General features: G+C 36.7%; 1 protein-coding gene across 4 annotated transcripts in view; it reads right to left on the bottom strand.

Annotated features, from left to right (window-relative positions):
- Nf1 (neurofibromin 1) overlaps nucleotides 1-16,620 on the bottom strand; it is a 259,312-nt gene that overhangs the window by 124,168 nt on the left and 118,524 nt on the right. For 3 of the 4 annotated variants that reach the window (XM_026780143.1, XM_026780142.1, XM_005349425.2), the window contains exons 28-32: nucleotides 12,797-12,958; nucleotides 12,411-12,514; nucleotides 10,062-10,197; nucleotides 5,627-5,689; nucleotides 425-583 (exon numbers count right to left, since the gene is read on the bottom strand). In XM_026780143.1, coding sequence (XP_026635944.1) covers nucleotides 425-583; nucleotides 5,627-5,689; nucleotides 10,062-10,197; nucleotides 12,411-12,514; nucleotides 12,797-12,958 — 624 coding nt within the window. The remainder of the gene's footprint in view (nucleotides 1-424; nucleotides 584-5,626; nucleotides 5,690-10,061; nucleotides 10,198-12,410; nucleotides 12,515-12,796; nucleotides 12,959-16,620) is intronic. The other variant, XM_005349426.2, reaches the window with a different exon arrangement.

Genomic DNA, 16,620 nt, shown 5'->3' on the forward strand with positions numbered 1-16,620 from the left:
TATTATGCCCCCTGACATTTACTTAGGTGCTGGGGAGCTGAACTACAGTCCTCATGCTTGCGCGGCAAGCACTTTTACGCAAAGACCCATGTTCCAAGTCTCAAGTGTTAACAACAATAACAACAAGAAAGAAATCCCACAATCTCTATTTCTGTTTCCACCTCAAATTTTCTAGAGCAGGGACACAAAAAAACCTCACTGGAAGACAGACATTAAACTGCTAATATATTTTCCTATCAAAGGGCCCATCAGGTACGTATAAAAAGAATTCCTCTACAATATAAACAAATAAAAACAAAAGGTACATAACTGAAAACCATGCAACTTTCAAAAGCAAACTGAAGACAAAGTACTTTGGATATGAAAAACTAAAAATTTAGTTGGAAGGGAAATTAAACATTGCAAGAGTATAAAAATAATTCACCTTTGACATTAACTTCAAGCCTCTTTCGATTCTAGGTGGCGGCTTTTTATCTAAAATCCCTGCTTCATATGGTGAGACAATGGCAGGATTGATAAATCTGAGGAACATGGCACTTCCTACTGCACCGATGCTGTTCTGAGGGAAACGCTGGCTAACCACCTGAGAAAAAGGAGTTGAGACTTGAGTAGATAGTTTGCATTGAAATGAAGAAGCGGAAACAAACAAAAGCTTGAAGGTCAAACTCTGCACAAAACATGAATTGTCAACCTTAAGAATGACCTGTTTTTAACTTTTTTCCCCCCAAAACACCAGAAAATAAGGCTTATCCTTAACTGTAATCATAGGTGATTTTTAAGGCACAAATAAATTTATCAAAGAGAAGAAAAACCTCCTCATAGCAGAGACCTGAAAAAAGATTTTACTTTATAATCATAATGGGCAAGAAAAGTAGACTCAGTTTCACACAAAGATGAACATATTTCCTAAGATCAACAGACATGAAAGTGCATCTGACTTTTAGCAGGCCCTGAAAGTTCCGTTCCTCACGGCACACCTCCTACACATCCTACACCTAGCAGGAAATAGCTGCACTTTACACACCCATTAAAATAGACATTTTAGTTGCTTACCATATACATCTTTTCTTAGATTTCTACTGAGTGAAAAACACTACTTACAAGTCATGTTCCTGTCGGTAAACTTTTCTTCATGATCATGCTTCCTAATATAAGGACCTACCTACTATTTAAACCACTGGAAAAGCAGGAACTCTTGGGGACCTAAAAGAAAAAAGGATCCCACCAGAAGACAAAAACCCCCATGTCTACCCCAATTTATTCTTTGGCCAAAAAAGTAAAAAAGAAAAAGTTTCAGGGCTCAGGAAATAGCTGCCCATACTAAAAAGTCATACAAAGACAATGAAAACGGGCCTAACCTCTACAGAAAACATTCTGCACAGAATATAAAGGAGCAGGCACATCGGAATGGGAACAATGTCATAGGATTGGCTGAATTTCATCTCTTCCTAATACTTTCCATTTTAAGCTAACATGTGGAAATGGAATTGTTCTAGAATTTAATTTTTATCTGTACCAGATATAAACTGCTTTGTTTTTATTTTTCTGTGTCGCCCTGGCTGTCCTGGAACTTGCTCTGTAGACCAGGCTACCTCAAACTCATAGAAATCAGCCTGTCTCTGTCTCGAGTGCTGGGATTAAAGGTGTGTGCAGCCACTACCCGGCCATAGTTTTTACTTCAAGAACACATAGGATACTTTCATCTCAGAAGCTATTCTAGCTTGGCATGGCTAACTGTCATGGTGGAGGCCGAGCACTACCAATTCTTCATCGCAAAGGCTCCTGGGGTTAGGAAATGAGAATATTGGGTTTATGTGCAGAATTACACATCACTTTTCTTTACCAGGTGCCAGTACCTGTCATAAATTCAGACTCAACTCCAAATTAACTCGGCTATTTCACTTCATTCTGGCCCATTTTGTGTTTCATGGGATCTGTACTTATTTAAATTATTACTTCACTGTTTTATATGCATGTGGGCATTTTGCCGGCATGTAAGTCTGTATACCACATACATGCCTGATGCCTGCAGGGGCCAAAACAAGGCATCTGATTTCCTGGAACTGGCATTACAGTTGGTTCTCAGCTAATGCTTAGGTGCTGGGAATTGATGCTGATCATCCGGAAGAGCAGTCAGTGTTCTTAACCACTGTGCTATGTCTCCAGTCTTAGGATCTACATCTTAAATGTGCCATTACCCATGGCCTATAATCTCAAAATAATATTCTATCATTTCTGATGAAAAAAAATAGGAAAGATTTCAGAAAATGATTTCTTGAGGTGGTCTGTGTGTGACTTATCCTTTCCCTGTTCGTTACACTGGGATATTCAAGGAGACTCTTTTGGTTACAGTTCTTTTGGGTGATTTCATAAGGAGAACAACCTTATGAAATCAGGGAAACTAGGAAGTTGGCTAAATATAGATATCTTCTGTAGTTGAAATATAGATCTAGATACAGAATTAGGAAGACGATCCAAGTGTCCTTGCTCTTCCAGATAGAACTGAACCTTTGAGAACTAAAAACTCACATCTGATAAAAAGAAAACAAGGAAAAAATTCATCACATAATTTCAGAATGTGAAAAGACAAACACTGACACTGAGTTCTTTTAGAATTTCCAATTTTTAATTAAAAGAGACAAAGATATCAATAAGCTAAGAAGACCATAAAGTGTTTTGGGAGCAAACATTGAAGAAAGAGTTTGAGGATTCATGCTCCCAAGTCCACCCAACACTTAGATTTAATTTTAAACAGGGTATTTTTAAAAAAAATAGTAATATTTTCAGTTTAACCCATTAAAAGCCTGATAGCGTTTTAAGAGGCCCAACATCATAGTTTGCTTTAAAAAGCTAGTTGGTTTATTAAATGTCTGAGTAAGTGTCTCATAAATATTAATAATGGCTGCACACAGCCTTTAAAATGTGTGTCTGAAAGTGGTTAAGAGGCTGGGTGGTGGTACAGAGCATGAAGGAGGCTGAGGCAAGAGGGCTGCCATGAGTTCAGGCCAGCCTGAGCTAGAAGTGAGACCCATTCCAAAACACAAAAACAAAAAGTGGCAGTTTCTTGTGGTTTTCTCTAGGGAAAAAAAATCTTAAAAGGTAACTTACAGTGGTTCTTGGTTTATATTTGAAAATACTCAGCTTCTGAACTTAAGGAATTAATTATTTCTCAAGAAGAGTATTACAAAATTACTAAAAAACAATTTCAACTTTTAACCATTTGTCACATCTTTAAAAATAACTCATGTCAATACTTCACGTTTCAGGAAAAGTTTCATATAATGTAAACTATCTCTTTGATTGAGATATCTATATTTTTAAAACTAAAACCTGACAAATTTAATACTAATAGAGATACTGTATAAAAAGTTTCAAGAAACAATTTATAAATTTTTATTTCACAACTACTTGACATCCATTTAGTTTTATCCAACACTTTGTCTTTCCTTTGCCTTTGTTTTGCTTTCCAAGACAGGGTTTCTCTGTGTAGCCCTGGTGATCCTGGAACTCCCTCTGTAGACCAGGCTGGCCTCAAACTCAGTGAACCACCTGTATCTGCTTCAAGAGTGCTAGGATTACACTTGTGTACCACCACATCCAGCATGTTGTTCTTTATTTCTAAATCTATAAAAATCTAATTTGGATCCAAATAATATTCTTCATGTAAGCTCAATGCTGGGTGAGTCAAATGCTGAAACCAATGATCAGCTAATGCCACCCCCCCACACTTTGCTTCCCTTGGTAAAGTTGAACTACAAAAATCAGATAACAATTAAACATCAGCAGAGGACCACCAACTATACAGATAAAAATCCTGTGAAGCCTGCATTAAGCAGGCGACTTTGCCAGTAATCTAAGTATATATTATGTTGAGTGTAACAAACCGAATCAAAGGTAATGTGTCAGCTGAACAGAGCTAAACACAAGAAACTAAAGCTTTCTCTCTAATTTCATTTATTACAAAGAAAGTCAGCTTGCTCTTAAGAGAAAAAAAATTAGATTCTGTTAAACAACTTAAAAAATGACATTCTAAATTTTACAATGACTAGCATGACTAACACTATAGAAACTGTTCCGAAGTAGTGACAATTAGACTCCCTTAGTTCCTTCAAGACTATGACCTGTGCTGTGAAACACATTTCAAAAATTTAGTTACCAGAAATATATATATGTATGCATATATATATATATATGAAAATAACTACTAGAAAAATTCCAAGGAATAACTTTATATAAAACCATAATAAATGTTAAGAAAGCTGTAAAACATGCTCTAGAGAAACACAGAAAGCCTGACTTTAATTATGTTATGCTACACAATGACATTAGTATAACATTAAACAAGAATGTTAGAAACAGCGAATTAATGTCCACAGTGATGATGTATAATGTTAAACCCACAAATGCTGAGAATTAGAAGGTCGAAGCATTAAAGGAAAATGTTTTAAGCAGAAGAGCCATCCAATCAAATCCATTTGTTCATAGATGATCAATTGTACTTAATATACTCAAAAAAAATTCTTAATGGACATAATAAAAGTATGTGTCTCTAAAGTTTAATTTAGTTTTGAATTTTAAATGTAACTATAAACTGTAGTTTTATTATATATAAAACTAAAGTAAGAAATGAAAGACAAAACCAAACAAAACAATTTTAATTTTTTTTAAAATAAAACTACCTCTAACTTGTGAAAGTTTTACTTACATTCTCTATAATCACTTGGATTAAGTGAACAAAAACAGGACTAAACTGGCTAAGGGTAAGTCACATCCACAGATCTCATTTTAAAATGAATACTAGTTATAATGTGAACAAATGATATTCATAGAAGAAAATAATTATGGCAATCCTAACTTTTTTCCTTTTACAGGAAGACAAGGTCAGAAGCAGGCAATACATTCAAGGCATGTTTGCACAATGAGTTGCTTCTATATAATCATGACCTCACTAAGTTTTCTTTTCAATGAAGTAATAATGTATATTTTTCTCTGAAGTAAAAGTAACTTGGCATTACAATTTCTATAGCGTAAGCACAAATGACTAAATCATGGATGGCTAAGACCATTAAGAGAAAAACATAAGGAATAAAAATTAAAATTTAGCAATTTTTATATTAGATTTAGAAAGTGATGCCTGTATTTGGTAGCTCTAGCATGTGCAAATCCTAAGTTTGATGTTTAGTTCCGGGGGGGAAGGGGAGACACATTTCCACCCACAATGTATTGATTAAGAAATGCTTTTGTTTCTAGAAAAAGAAACCACTCACATGACCTGCAAACAAGAAGCAAGAATGAAGACAGTCAGCATCCCCTAAGGCCTTGAAATTAAGTTTCTTTTGCATTCATTTATAATTTTAAAAATAACAATAAAATTAGATCAAGGGTATTCAATGTAATTAATGCACATGAAATGCCTTTGGGATAAATCAAACCAAAGGAACACAGAGAATGTTTCCATGTAACTTAATTCCAGGGTTAATTGAAATGAGAGCTATTCTGTGCCAGAATTAGTAGAATGATTTTACAGTGAAGGTCAAATAGCTGGAGTGAAGATGTTCTTAACAAACAGCAAAGATTTGGGGTTTGCTTCAAAAGAAACAGCTAATAAAAAGTTCTCCAAACTTACTGATTTTTTGTTTTCCTTTTTTTCTTTAACTGTAGCTTTATTCAGTAGGGAGTGGCAAGTTGCCTACAGAACAGAGATGAGCACAAACAAGTCACAGCACCGACTACATACAGCAACAAAAACAATGTTGGCTTGTACATAAAATTACATGGTAAAATGTAACACAAATGGAACCAACAGAAAAGTAGAAATAAACTGAATTTTGAGGGATGAAGTTTAATCCTGAACTTTACTTTTATTTCACTTTTAAGCCAAGCACGAAATAAACAGCAAGAAATGTTGAGACCCAATCATGTCTACTATTTCTGGCTATAAGTCATAGAAAAACTGTCCTCAAGTAAATCTGAGGAATATTTACATTTGAGTCAATTCCTAGCTTTTGGTAAGTTTTACATAAAATGTTTGTATGAAGTAGACCACACACTGAAAACATTTGTGTCTACATAATTATATTAATATATAAAATACTTCTCTGTGTATCCTTCAATTGACTTAAGTTATTTTTTCCAATAACTAACAGTTAAGATTTTATTAAATAAAAATTAAATGTCTAGATATGCAGAAAACAATCTTTAAAGACACTTTAAAGGAGGATTGTTATAATCTCACATCTTCCAATGTCTGTAGAGTGCTCCCTGCAATGGTGCTACTCAGTTTATTAAAAGCTGCTGTATTTGGGAAAAGAATGTTAGCATCAACTAAAATAAAAAGTTAATATCAAAGTTAAGAAATTATAGATAATATAGAAACAAACTTAAATCTGATTAAAATTTTTACTTATTATAGATGACTTAACAGAATGCCCTCCCCCATCCAAAAAGCAAAAGCTACTCATGCAAGTCCACACAGATATGTCAGTTTCATCACTCAGAACTCAATCTAGAATAAAGATTTCTTCCAAAATTACAATTTCTGATTGGAGCATATTTTTAAAAAATATTTTTAAAAATCCAAAAAGAGCCATTCGTGGTAGGAAACAACTATAATCTTAGTTTTTGGGAGGTGAAAGTAGGAGTTCAAGGTCAGGTTAGGCTACAAAAGACACTTTCTCAAAACAACAAAACTTAACCATAAACATAAATTCTTTGACCAAGACACATGGTATCTTATTCTAACAGTTCTAAGGCATACAAAACTATAACCCATAATAACTTGAGCATAGAGTCAGTTTTATCCATCCATACATCCACCCACCCACCCAAATAGCTCCTGTATACCTAGATATCAACAGCATCCTAGGGCAAGGAGGCAGAGCTTTGTAAGGCAACAGAAAGTCTCATTTCAGGGATCTTTGCTGTAGGCTTTAATGCTATTTTCAAAAGTACAACCATGTAAATATGCAGGATTTTTTTCAACTAGGAGATGTAACTACCATTTATAGCTTTAACACACATGTACACACTCATCTGGAGAAGAAGCTATACCACGAAAGACAATGTCTACTAAAATAACAGTAGCTGTTTCCTGATTTCTTACCAGAACTGAATACCCACTCTAAGGATTATGTTCTCTTTGTTCCAAACATACCAGAAGGAAAAGAAATAGTATATAATAAAAATGGTTTAATCAATGATAAAAAATAGTTTTAATTACAAATCTGTCAGACATTTACACTTAACTACTATTCCTATATAGTATTACCCATCTTTTCTAAATAAAGAAGGCAGGTAAATTGAGCTGATTACAAAATACAAAAGGGCTGAAAGACCCAGATCTGAACTCCAGTAAAATTTAGCTAGCAATATACTCACTTAGCTTTCAAATTTTCCCCAGAAGATCCCCAAAGCAGGAGCTATGTTTACTAAGAAAAAGAAAAATGGGTTCCCATCCTTCCCAGCAGAACATAAAAATACAAGGGTACCATTATGTCACTGCCAAAGTTACAAGGGCAAATAAAAGCCAAAAGAGGGGAAAAAATAAATAAAAACAAAAGCTAACAAAAAGGAAAGCTAAGTTAGGAAGAAGACTTAATGGAAAACATATTGAGTCTGAAGCTTTTTTATTTCAATCTTTGTCTTTACTAAGTCACTGTAAATTTTGGATATTAAAAAATAAAATCTTAACTTATAACAAAAGCTTTGCTTCACAGTAGTTTGCATGAAGTTTACCCATTACAAACTAATGCATAGTGTAACATTTGCTCTGTTTTTCTGTGAAGCTTTAAGGTGATGATTCAAGTGTGAAGGCAATGCACAGCACAGCACAGCACACAGTGGTAGTAGGCCACCAGGCAGCACTTTGCTGTCTTCATTTCTCATTGTGCCTAATTAGGAAGGACGGCAAGAATCATGCTTATTTAGGTAGTAGGAATGAGAAATTTATTTCTTCATGAATTATCTCCTGTGTGCTTACTAAGTGTCAAGTCCCATTCTTTTTACATTATAATATCATGCTCTCAAACTGGTGTCCAAGTTTGCTGATGATATAAATACATTTTCCATTATGGGGCAGTCACATGAAGAGCTTCTATTAAATTCTAGTAGGACGGACCATGCACTCAGGTACATTCTTCATTCATCTTCAACCAACTAAGACAACTATCATTTCAGAAACCCATTTGTTTTCTGAAAATCAATGGGATTCAGATTTTTAAGTGTGTGTTGTTTCTTGTCAGCCTCATTTTACAAACAAGAAAATAATAGAATTAAATTTAAAGAGAATAAAGTTAGGACAATCAACACAATGAAGCTTTGCATTATAACTAACCACTCTCTAGCAAGGCTCACACTTTCTGAGCTGGATAAATTGTGTGGAGCTCCCCTAAGCTTCCTAGAGCTTTTCGAAATGGCAGTAAAGTCATAACACACCCAGAAATTTAATGCTAACTGTATTTTTATCATATATTTATGTATGCAAAATTTTCTTTTTATAGACATAGCAGATACATCTTTTAAAATAGCAATGGAGAAAAAATTCACACAGCAACCTCACACAGCTTTTTAAAATGATGATTTCACTGATGATGTTAATGTCTCTAAGCAACTGAGGCCGCAAGCCAAAAGGAAAAAATAAATAAAAAGGTTGGGGTGACACTGCAAAACCAGAGATATACATAGTTTTGATAAATGTGTAAATTCTTTCCCTATTTGCACCCTTATTCTGAATCCCTGGCCCTATGGTATTTTCTCCTGTTTGTTAATATACATTTATAGGCTCTCCCTTGGACTAACTAAACTACTTCTAAAACTGCACATGAAATCAAAAACAGAAGCTACAGAAGAACATAGGCCTTCTTCTCTTAGCATGGAAGTAATCATTGTGAACATCTAAACTCAGGGCACTACTTGTTGTGACAGTATTAGAAAATCTGTTAGCTACTGGATGATGGTGGCCTTTTATATAAAATACACAGCACAATTAGTTTGCCTTGAGAAAACAGGACACAAAACTAATGATCTCTTAAAGCAGAAACCAAAATTACAGATCAAGTCATTCGCAATGCAAAAAAACAAACTTGCCTCAAGTGTAAAAGATGCTCTAAGCGATTTAGGCAAAAGATAAGCACAACCTCACTTCAGTGCACTCACTGACTTAAGCTGCTTTCTGTGAAATCAGAACAAGAACAAGAACAATGCACCTTGCAAATTAATGGGAGACCAAAGCAGGAAAAATATTTACCTTGCATTTTAAGGGTTCTATTTGCAGTTAAGACAATTAAGAATAAGTTCTCATTTATCCTATGTTTGTTTGACCCATCTGAACCAGATCTGCTTGATCACATGTGGGTACATGAGCAGGAAATATGTCAGGAAGTATGCTTGCCCCTGATTGGATGTAGACAGGCGGTACACAGGGAGGGAGTATATCAGGATACACACATGCCCCTGATTGGACCTGATAGGAAATACAGTGGTCTTATGGGTGTGCCTTTATAGATTTTGACAAAATGTGACTCATGGCCATTTCCTGGGAACCCTGGGATGGACCTAGACAGTATTTAATTAAAGATTGCTTCAAATTTGGCTCAAAATTGTGGTTATGGTCTTATTCTCAACCAGTGAGATTAACACTTTCAACACAAGGAAAATTAATTTGCTCTAAAGTTTTTTAAATGTCTCCAAAGAAAATGTGAGGTTTCTTTCAAAGCCAAACTAACAATAGTTCTTTAAAATTTTATTTTTTTAGTGTATTTTATCTTATGTGTATGAATTATATGTATATGTACCATGTGCATGCCTGGGGTCTAAGGAGATCAAAAGAGAACACTAGATCCCCTGCAACTGGAGTTACAAAGAGTTATGAGTCACCATGAGGGTGCTGGGAACTAAACCTGGGTCCACTGCAAGAGCAGTCAGTGCTCTTAATTACTGAACCATCTCTCCATCCCCACAATGTATTATGTATGAAGATGACGGCCAGCAGCTGACTGTGCACAGAATGAGGATATTCTTGATTGCTCTGGACTGAGAGTGGCAATCTCAAACTGTCAGCATACCTGGTATAAGCAATGGCAGACACTTCGAAGCTGAGAGGGGAATTCTGAGGAGGAACTGATGATAGCATGGAAGAACTTCTCTGTCATCTGAAGGAGGTTCCTCTGGTTTTCATCAAGGCTCTCAGAAGGTTCTAACCTGCAACAAAGGAAAGGTAAAACCAAAGCATGATTGGTGAAACAAAATCACTCTTTACACGATTTTCTAATCATGACTCAAGCAACAAATTTGTTTTGAAAAGAAAAAAGGAAGAAAAAAAGAGAAGTGATAACACCATTTTTGGTGGCTCACATCAATTTCAGTATTCCTTTTCTTTTCTTCCCAACTTTTGCTGTGTGACAAGTATCCCATCACTGAGCTACATCCGTAGCCCTTTAGCATTCTTTTTTTTTAAGATTTATTTATTTATTACATATACAGTGCTCTGCCTGCACGTATGTCTGCAGGCCAGAAGAGGGCGCCAGACCTCTTTACAGATGGTTGTGAGCCACCATGTGGTTGCTGGGAATTGAACTCAGGACCTTTGGAAGAGCAGGTAATGCTCCCAACCACTGAGCCATCTCTCCAGCCCGCCCTTTAGCATTCTTAAGCAATTTTTCTTCCTGTGAACATGGGAGTGTGGACCTTAAAATCTTGACTCGTCAGAGTAGGCCTCAGCCTCAAGAGTAATGGCGGCTAAGGGCTCCCGAAATCTAAAGTCCCTTTCACCAAGTGTTTAAGGTTTTTAATTACGTGTATGAATCTGTGTAAGTGTATACCACATGTTCAGATGCCTTCCAAGGCTAGAAAAAAACACCTTGCTGCAACTACAGACAGTTGTGAGCCACCTGATATGGATGCTGGCAACTGAACTCAGATCCTCTAGAAGAACAGCAAGTGCTATTAATCACTGAGACATCTCTCCAGCCCATCATGAGTCATTTTTATCAGAAATAATTTATGGACATCTCCCTTTCCTTTATCTTCTTAGATTGTGTGTGTGTGTGTGTGTGTGTTGCTGAGGAGGGAACCAAAAGCCTTAACACATGCTACTAGGTAAGTGATCTACCACTCAGCCATAGCCATATACTCTTGCTTTCTTGATTTTGAACCTGGTGAGAAATGAAGAATTGGGCTCACAAAGATGACTAAATATGTGTATTTCCCAGGAGCTGAAAGCACAGAGTGAATATGAAATATGAGTGAAGAGGTAAAGGTGGGTTATACAAAGCAAACAATCTGTGCTATATTTTGCTGTCAACGGTGAACCACTAATGGCTTCTCATAAAATAAGTGACAAAAAGATTCCTACTAAGGTTGGGGATAAGCTTAGGGGTACAGTGCTTGTCTAGCATGCAGAAGTACCTGAGTACAATTACCAACACCACCAAAACAAAGCAAAGAAACAAAAAGCCCCATTTTCATTTAGAAAAGTCATTTCTACAGCAAATAATGAGTACAGAAAAGACAATGCTAGAGCTGGAAAGATGGCTCAGAGGTTAAGAGCACTGGCTGTGTTCTTCCAGAGGTCCTGAGTTCAATTCCCAACAACCATATCGTGGCTTACAACTATTTATATGAAATCTGGTGTCCTCTTCTGGCATGCAAGGAGAACACTGTATACATAATAAACAAACAAACAAATAAATCTATCATTAAAAAGGAAAAAAAAATACAATGCTAAAAGATGATGGCGGTGTATGCCCTATTCCAGCACTTGGAAGGCAGAGGCGGGCAGATCTCTGTCTCAGAGTTTGAAGTCAGCCTGATCTACAGAATGAACTCCAGGATACCCAGAGCTACATAGTGAGACCCTGTCTCAAAACAACAATAAGGAAGTCATGGAAAAGTCAAAGAGCTATGCTACTGGATAAGTATTCACAGAGCTAAACTATACAATACCATGCAGCAATATAAAAGAATTAAGACTAATCTTCATAGACTTTCATGGAAGATCTAAGATCCATGGCTAAATCGAAAGAATTAAGTTGTAAACCACAGATTCATTATGGTACCTTTCAAATTGAACAATCATATTACAATATATATCTTCTACAATTACATATGTTTAATAAACCAGAATAAACCAGAACAGTACCTATAAGTGGTACTCAAAGATGCCTTTAATGATACCTGTTTGTGTTTTTTATTCTTTAAGGAAGAATGTATTTGCACATAACTTTTTGTATAAGAACAAAAAACAATTTTAAGAGTTACATTCTGTAACCCCAGTACTGCAGAGTTGGGGCAAGAAGACTATAAGTTCAAGGACAGTTTTGGCTATATAGTGACATATTGTCTTGGACAGGAACATTAAGGTGGCCTCATGTAGAATCAGGAGCAGGGAGGGAACAACTGTGAAGATGACAAACCTGGTAGGATCCACTTCAAAGCTGACATGCTGCCAATCTGAAGATGTGATCACAATCCGCAATAAAGGATCCAGTAGCTTCTGTAGGTAAGTAGCACCGTATACCTAAGGAAATACACAGTGAGATACATCTGTAGGTAAGCAGCACCGTATACCTAAGGAAATGCACAGTGAGACACATCTGTAGGTAAGCAGCACCGTATACCTAAGGAAATGCACAGTGAGACACATCTGTAGGTAAGCAGCACCGTATACCTAAGGAAATACACAGTGAGACACAGACCCATACAGCTGGCATAGGAAAAGTAATCAATCTAACACACTCTGTATATAACAACTTCTTGACAAACCTAGGACGTACATACACACAGAATGAATGATACAAACCTTAAAGCAGAATGTCATTATCTTACTGGCCAAGCTGTTGCCTCGAAAAAGAGTCTGCATGGAGTCTGCCAATTCCACTTCCTTAGAAAACATGTTCCAGAGCAGCTGGTAGAGTAAGTGCCGAGAATCAAACAGAGTAACCAGAACACGAGCCAGCTCATCCTGGGAACAAACAAAATTGTATTTGTATGAATAAGTTTACTTTTTTTAAAAAGATAGATTTAAAATTTGGAAATCACCCATCAAATAAAGGTAAGTGATAATTACTCTTAAAATTTGCATATGTCTATGATAGGTGACTTTTTAAACCTGTTTATAATAGCTCTTACCACTAAGGAGTAACTGAGGGAAAGATGAGAGATGGGGCTTTACCAGAAGACAGAAAGACTTCAGGATCTGGCTCTAATCACATCACGAAAATAAGAGTTCACTTTGATGTGTGGACGAGATTGAACAGACTGGTTTCTTAGAACTGATTAAATACATCATGGCCAAGGCAGAAAAACAACAAAAATATAAAGACTAAAGGGCTGTTTAAAAATCAGAAAAGGGGAGGACAGAGAGAGGCCTCAGCTAGATACTCAAATCCCAACATTCTGTCATATTTACACACAGCTGAAGAGTTAGGATTGAGGTTAACCTTTCTATTATTTGTATGATACTACCTTTTGTTCCTTATAGAAGTGAGTGTGTGTGTGTGTGTGTGTGTGTGTGTACACGTTCTGGGTGGTTTTGCATGTCAATTTGACACAAGCATGTCATCAGAGGCAGGAGTCTCAGCTGAGGAAATGCCTCGAGGAGATCCAGCTGTAAGGCATTTTCTATTTTCTCATTTAGTGATCAATAGGGGGGGGGGGCAGCCCATGGTTGTTGTTGTTGGTCCTGGGTTCTATAAAAAGAAGGTAGGCTGAGTAAGCCTCGGGAAGCAAGCCAGTAAACATCACTCCTCCATGACTTCTGCATCAGTTCCTGCCTCCAGGATCCTGTGTGAGTTCCTGTCCTGACTTCCTTCAGTGATGAACAGCAATGTTGAAGTATAAGTCAAATAAACCCTTCTCACCCTAACTTGTCTTTTGTTCATGGTGTTTCATCACAGCACTAGAAACTCTAACAAATAACTAAGAGTGTTTTATACAATTGATAAAACTGTAATTCACAGTTAAACCCAACATCAAGAGGAGACAGAATAGTGGTAGCTATAATAAAAAGAACCCTCAACCTTTAAACAGCAATAAAGGCCCCCATGGTCCTGAGCCCTCTCCTCTGCCTGGCCTGGTCCCAGGATGAAAAGAATGAGACAGTGCAGTAAGGGAAAGATTGAGTAACCATGACCACAAATACCCCGGAAGCCAGAGGATTATGACAGAGGATTATGAAGACTCAGTGTCTGCTTTATACCCTAGAGTTACACAAGCCATCTTTGACATAATATCAAATCCTACCCTCCATTAGGAAGTGAAGTAAAAAGAACAAGAATTGAGGGACTAATCAGAGGTGGTTGGGCTTGGGATACAGCTTGGTGGTGGATGGCTTGCCTAGCACCACGATGTGCTGGTTTCTATTTCAGCACAGCAGAAAGGAGAAACACCAGCAGCTGCTGCTTTTAGGTCCCCATGTGAAATGTCTTTCTACTCTCATCGCTTCTCCTAAATCCTGAAAATTCTGAGCAACTGAATTTTAAAACATGTATTTACATAGTCAATTTTGTAATAATTTAATTTTTTGCTCACCTTTAGATAAAGTTTTAACAAATGTGACAGAACACACTTGTAATCCCAGTACCCAGGAAGTGGCAGCAGAGAAGATTATAAACTTGAGGACAGAGGAAGTTACATAAGAGTCCCAAGCAAAACAAAACATCAACAACAAAAAATGTTGTTAGAAGGTACCAATGCTTCCTCAGACACTCTAACTAATGTGGATGGTCCTGAGTTGTTTGTTGGTTTGTTTTGTTTTTAAAAAGAGTTCCAAGCCATATCGCTATCTTGTCTTTAAAAAAAGAAGAAAAAAGGGAGTGGGGAACCAAGGGTGTCTGCCAGTAGTTCTCAACTCCTCTGGGAGTCAAACAACCATTTCACAGGGGTTGAATATCAGATATTTACATTTTGATTCACAACAGTAGCAAAATCAATTATGAAGTAGCAAAGAAAATAATTTTAAGGTTGGGGTAAAGTGTCGAGACATTAAGAAGGTTGAGAACCACTGGTATATATGATCAAGAGACATTGTTTAAGCCGGGTGATGGTGGCGCACGCCTTTAATCCCAGCACTCGGGAGGCAGAGGCAGGCGGATCTCTTTGAGTTCGAAACCAGCCTGGTCTACAGAGCTAGTTCCAGGACAGGCTCCAAAGCCACAGGGAAACCCTGTCTCGAAAAAACAAAAAAAAAAAAACCAAAAAACAAAAAACAAAAACAAAAAAAGAGAGACATTGTTTATATGTAAGAAATCCCAGCACTTGGGAGGCAGAGGCACATGGATCTCTGTGAGTTCGAGACCAGCCTGGTCTACAAGAGCTAGTTCCAGGAGAGGCTCCAAAGCTACAAAGAAACCCTGTTTTGAAAAAGAAAAAGAGAAGAAAAAAAAAAAAACACGAAAATTTCAAAGAACAAAAGTAATTTTAAAAAATGGATAGATGGATCAGCAGTAGAGAGCAGTTGCTGTTCTTATAGAACCCGGGTTCAATTCCCAGCACCCACATGCAGCTTATAACCATTTTTAACTCCAGTTTCAGGGGATCCAACAGGCTTTTCTGGTCTTTGGGCACTGCACACACATGGTACACAAACACACATGTAGGCAAAATACTTTTTGTTTGTTCGTTTGGTTTTTTTTGTTTTTTCAAGACAGGGTTTCTCTGTGGTTTTGGAGCCTGTCCTGGAACTAGCTCTTATAGACCAGGCTGGTCTCGAACTCACAGAGATCCACTTGACTCTGCCTCCCGAGTGCTGGGATTAAAGGCGTGCGCCACCACCGCCCGGCTAGGCAAAATACTTATACATACAGAATAAAAATAAATAAAATCTCAAAAAACAATTTAAGTAATTGAGGCCAGGTGTAGTAGTGCATGCCTTTAATCCCTGCAATAGGGAAGCAGAGGATCTTTGTCCGTCTGAGACTATATTCTGGTTCTACACAGTGAATCCCAGGCCAATCAGGACTACACAGAAAAACCCTATCTCCAAAAAAGAAAATAAATAAAAAGTATTTTAAGTCATTTAATAGAAAGCTCAGAAATATTTACTGTAAGAAAATAAAATAAAAGCCTGGTGGTAACCAAAAAAAAAAAAAACCCCAAAACAAAACAAAACAAAACAAAAATACCCAAAACAACAAAAAACAAAAGAAAGAAAGAAGAAATTTAAGCTTCATGAACTCAAATCAACTTTTTTTCTTGTATTAGGGATCAAGAGTAGGCTCTCAGACATGCTGGACAAGAACTCTACTACTAGGCTACATCATCAGATCTTGATTAAGAAAACTATGAAATTTTTTATGCTGGTAAATGCAAAAAATCAGATATTTATGATACATTTGAAGATGTATAAAATAATTTTAAGCTTGAAAAAGATAATTTAGGAGTGTTGCTAATCAGTGGGTATAAAATTGCAGTGATAAATAAGCCAAATGTTAAGCTGCATGCCTGTGATCCCAGCATTTGATTGATAGACAGGCAAACGAATGTCTACATAAGAGTTTCAGGCAAACCAGAGACAGAGAGGCCCTTTTCCATCTTAAAACAAAAAGAAAAAAACTCGGGCTGGAGAGATGGCTCAGTGGTTAAGAGCATTGCCTGCTCTTCCAAAGGTCCTGAGTTCAATTCCCG

Source organism: Microtus ochrogaster, chromosome 7, assembly GCF_000317375.1.
Source record: "Microtus ochrogaster isolate Prairie Vole_2 chromosome 7, MicOch1.0, whole genome shotgun sequence".
Classification (NCBI taxonomy): domain Eukaryota; kingdom Metazoa; phylum Chordata; class Mammalia; order Rodentia; family Cricetidae; genus Microtus; species Microtus ochrogaster.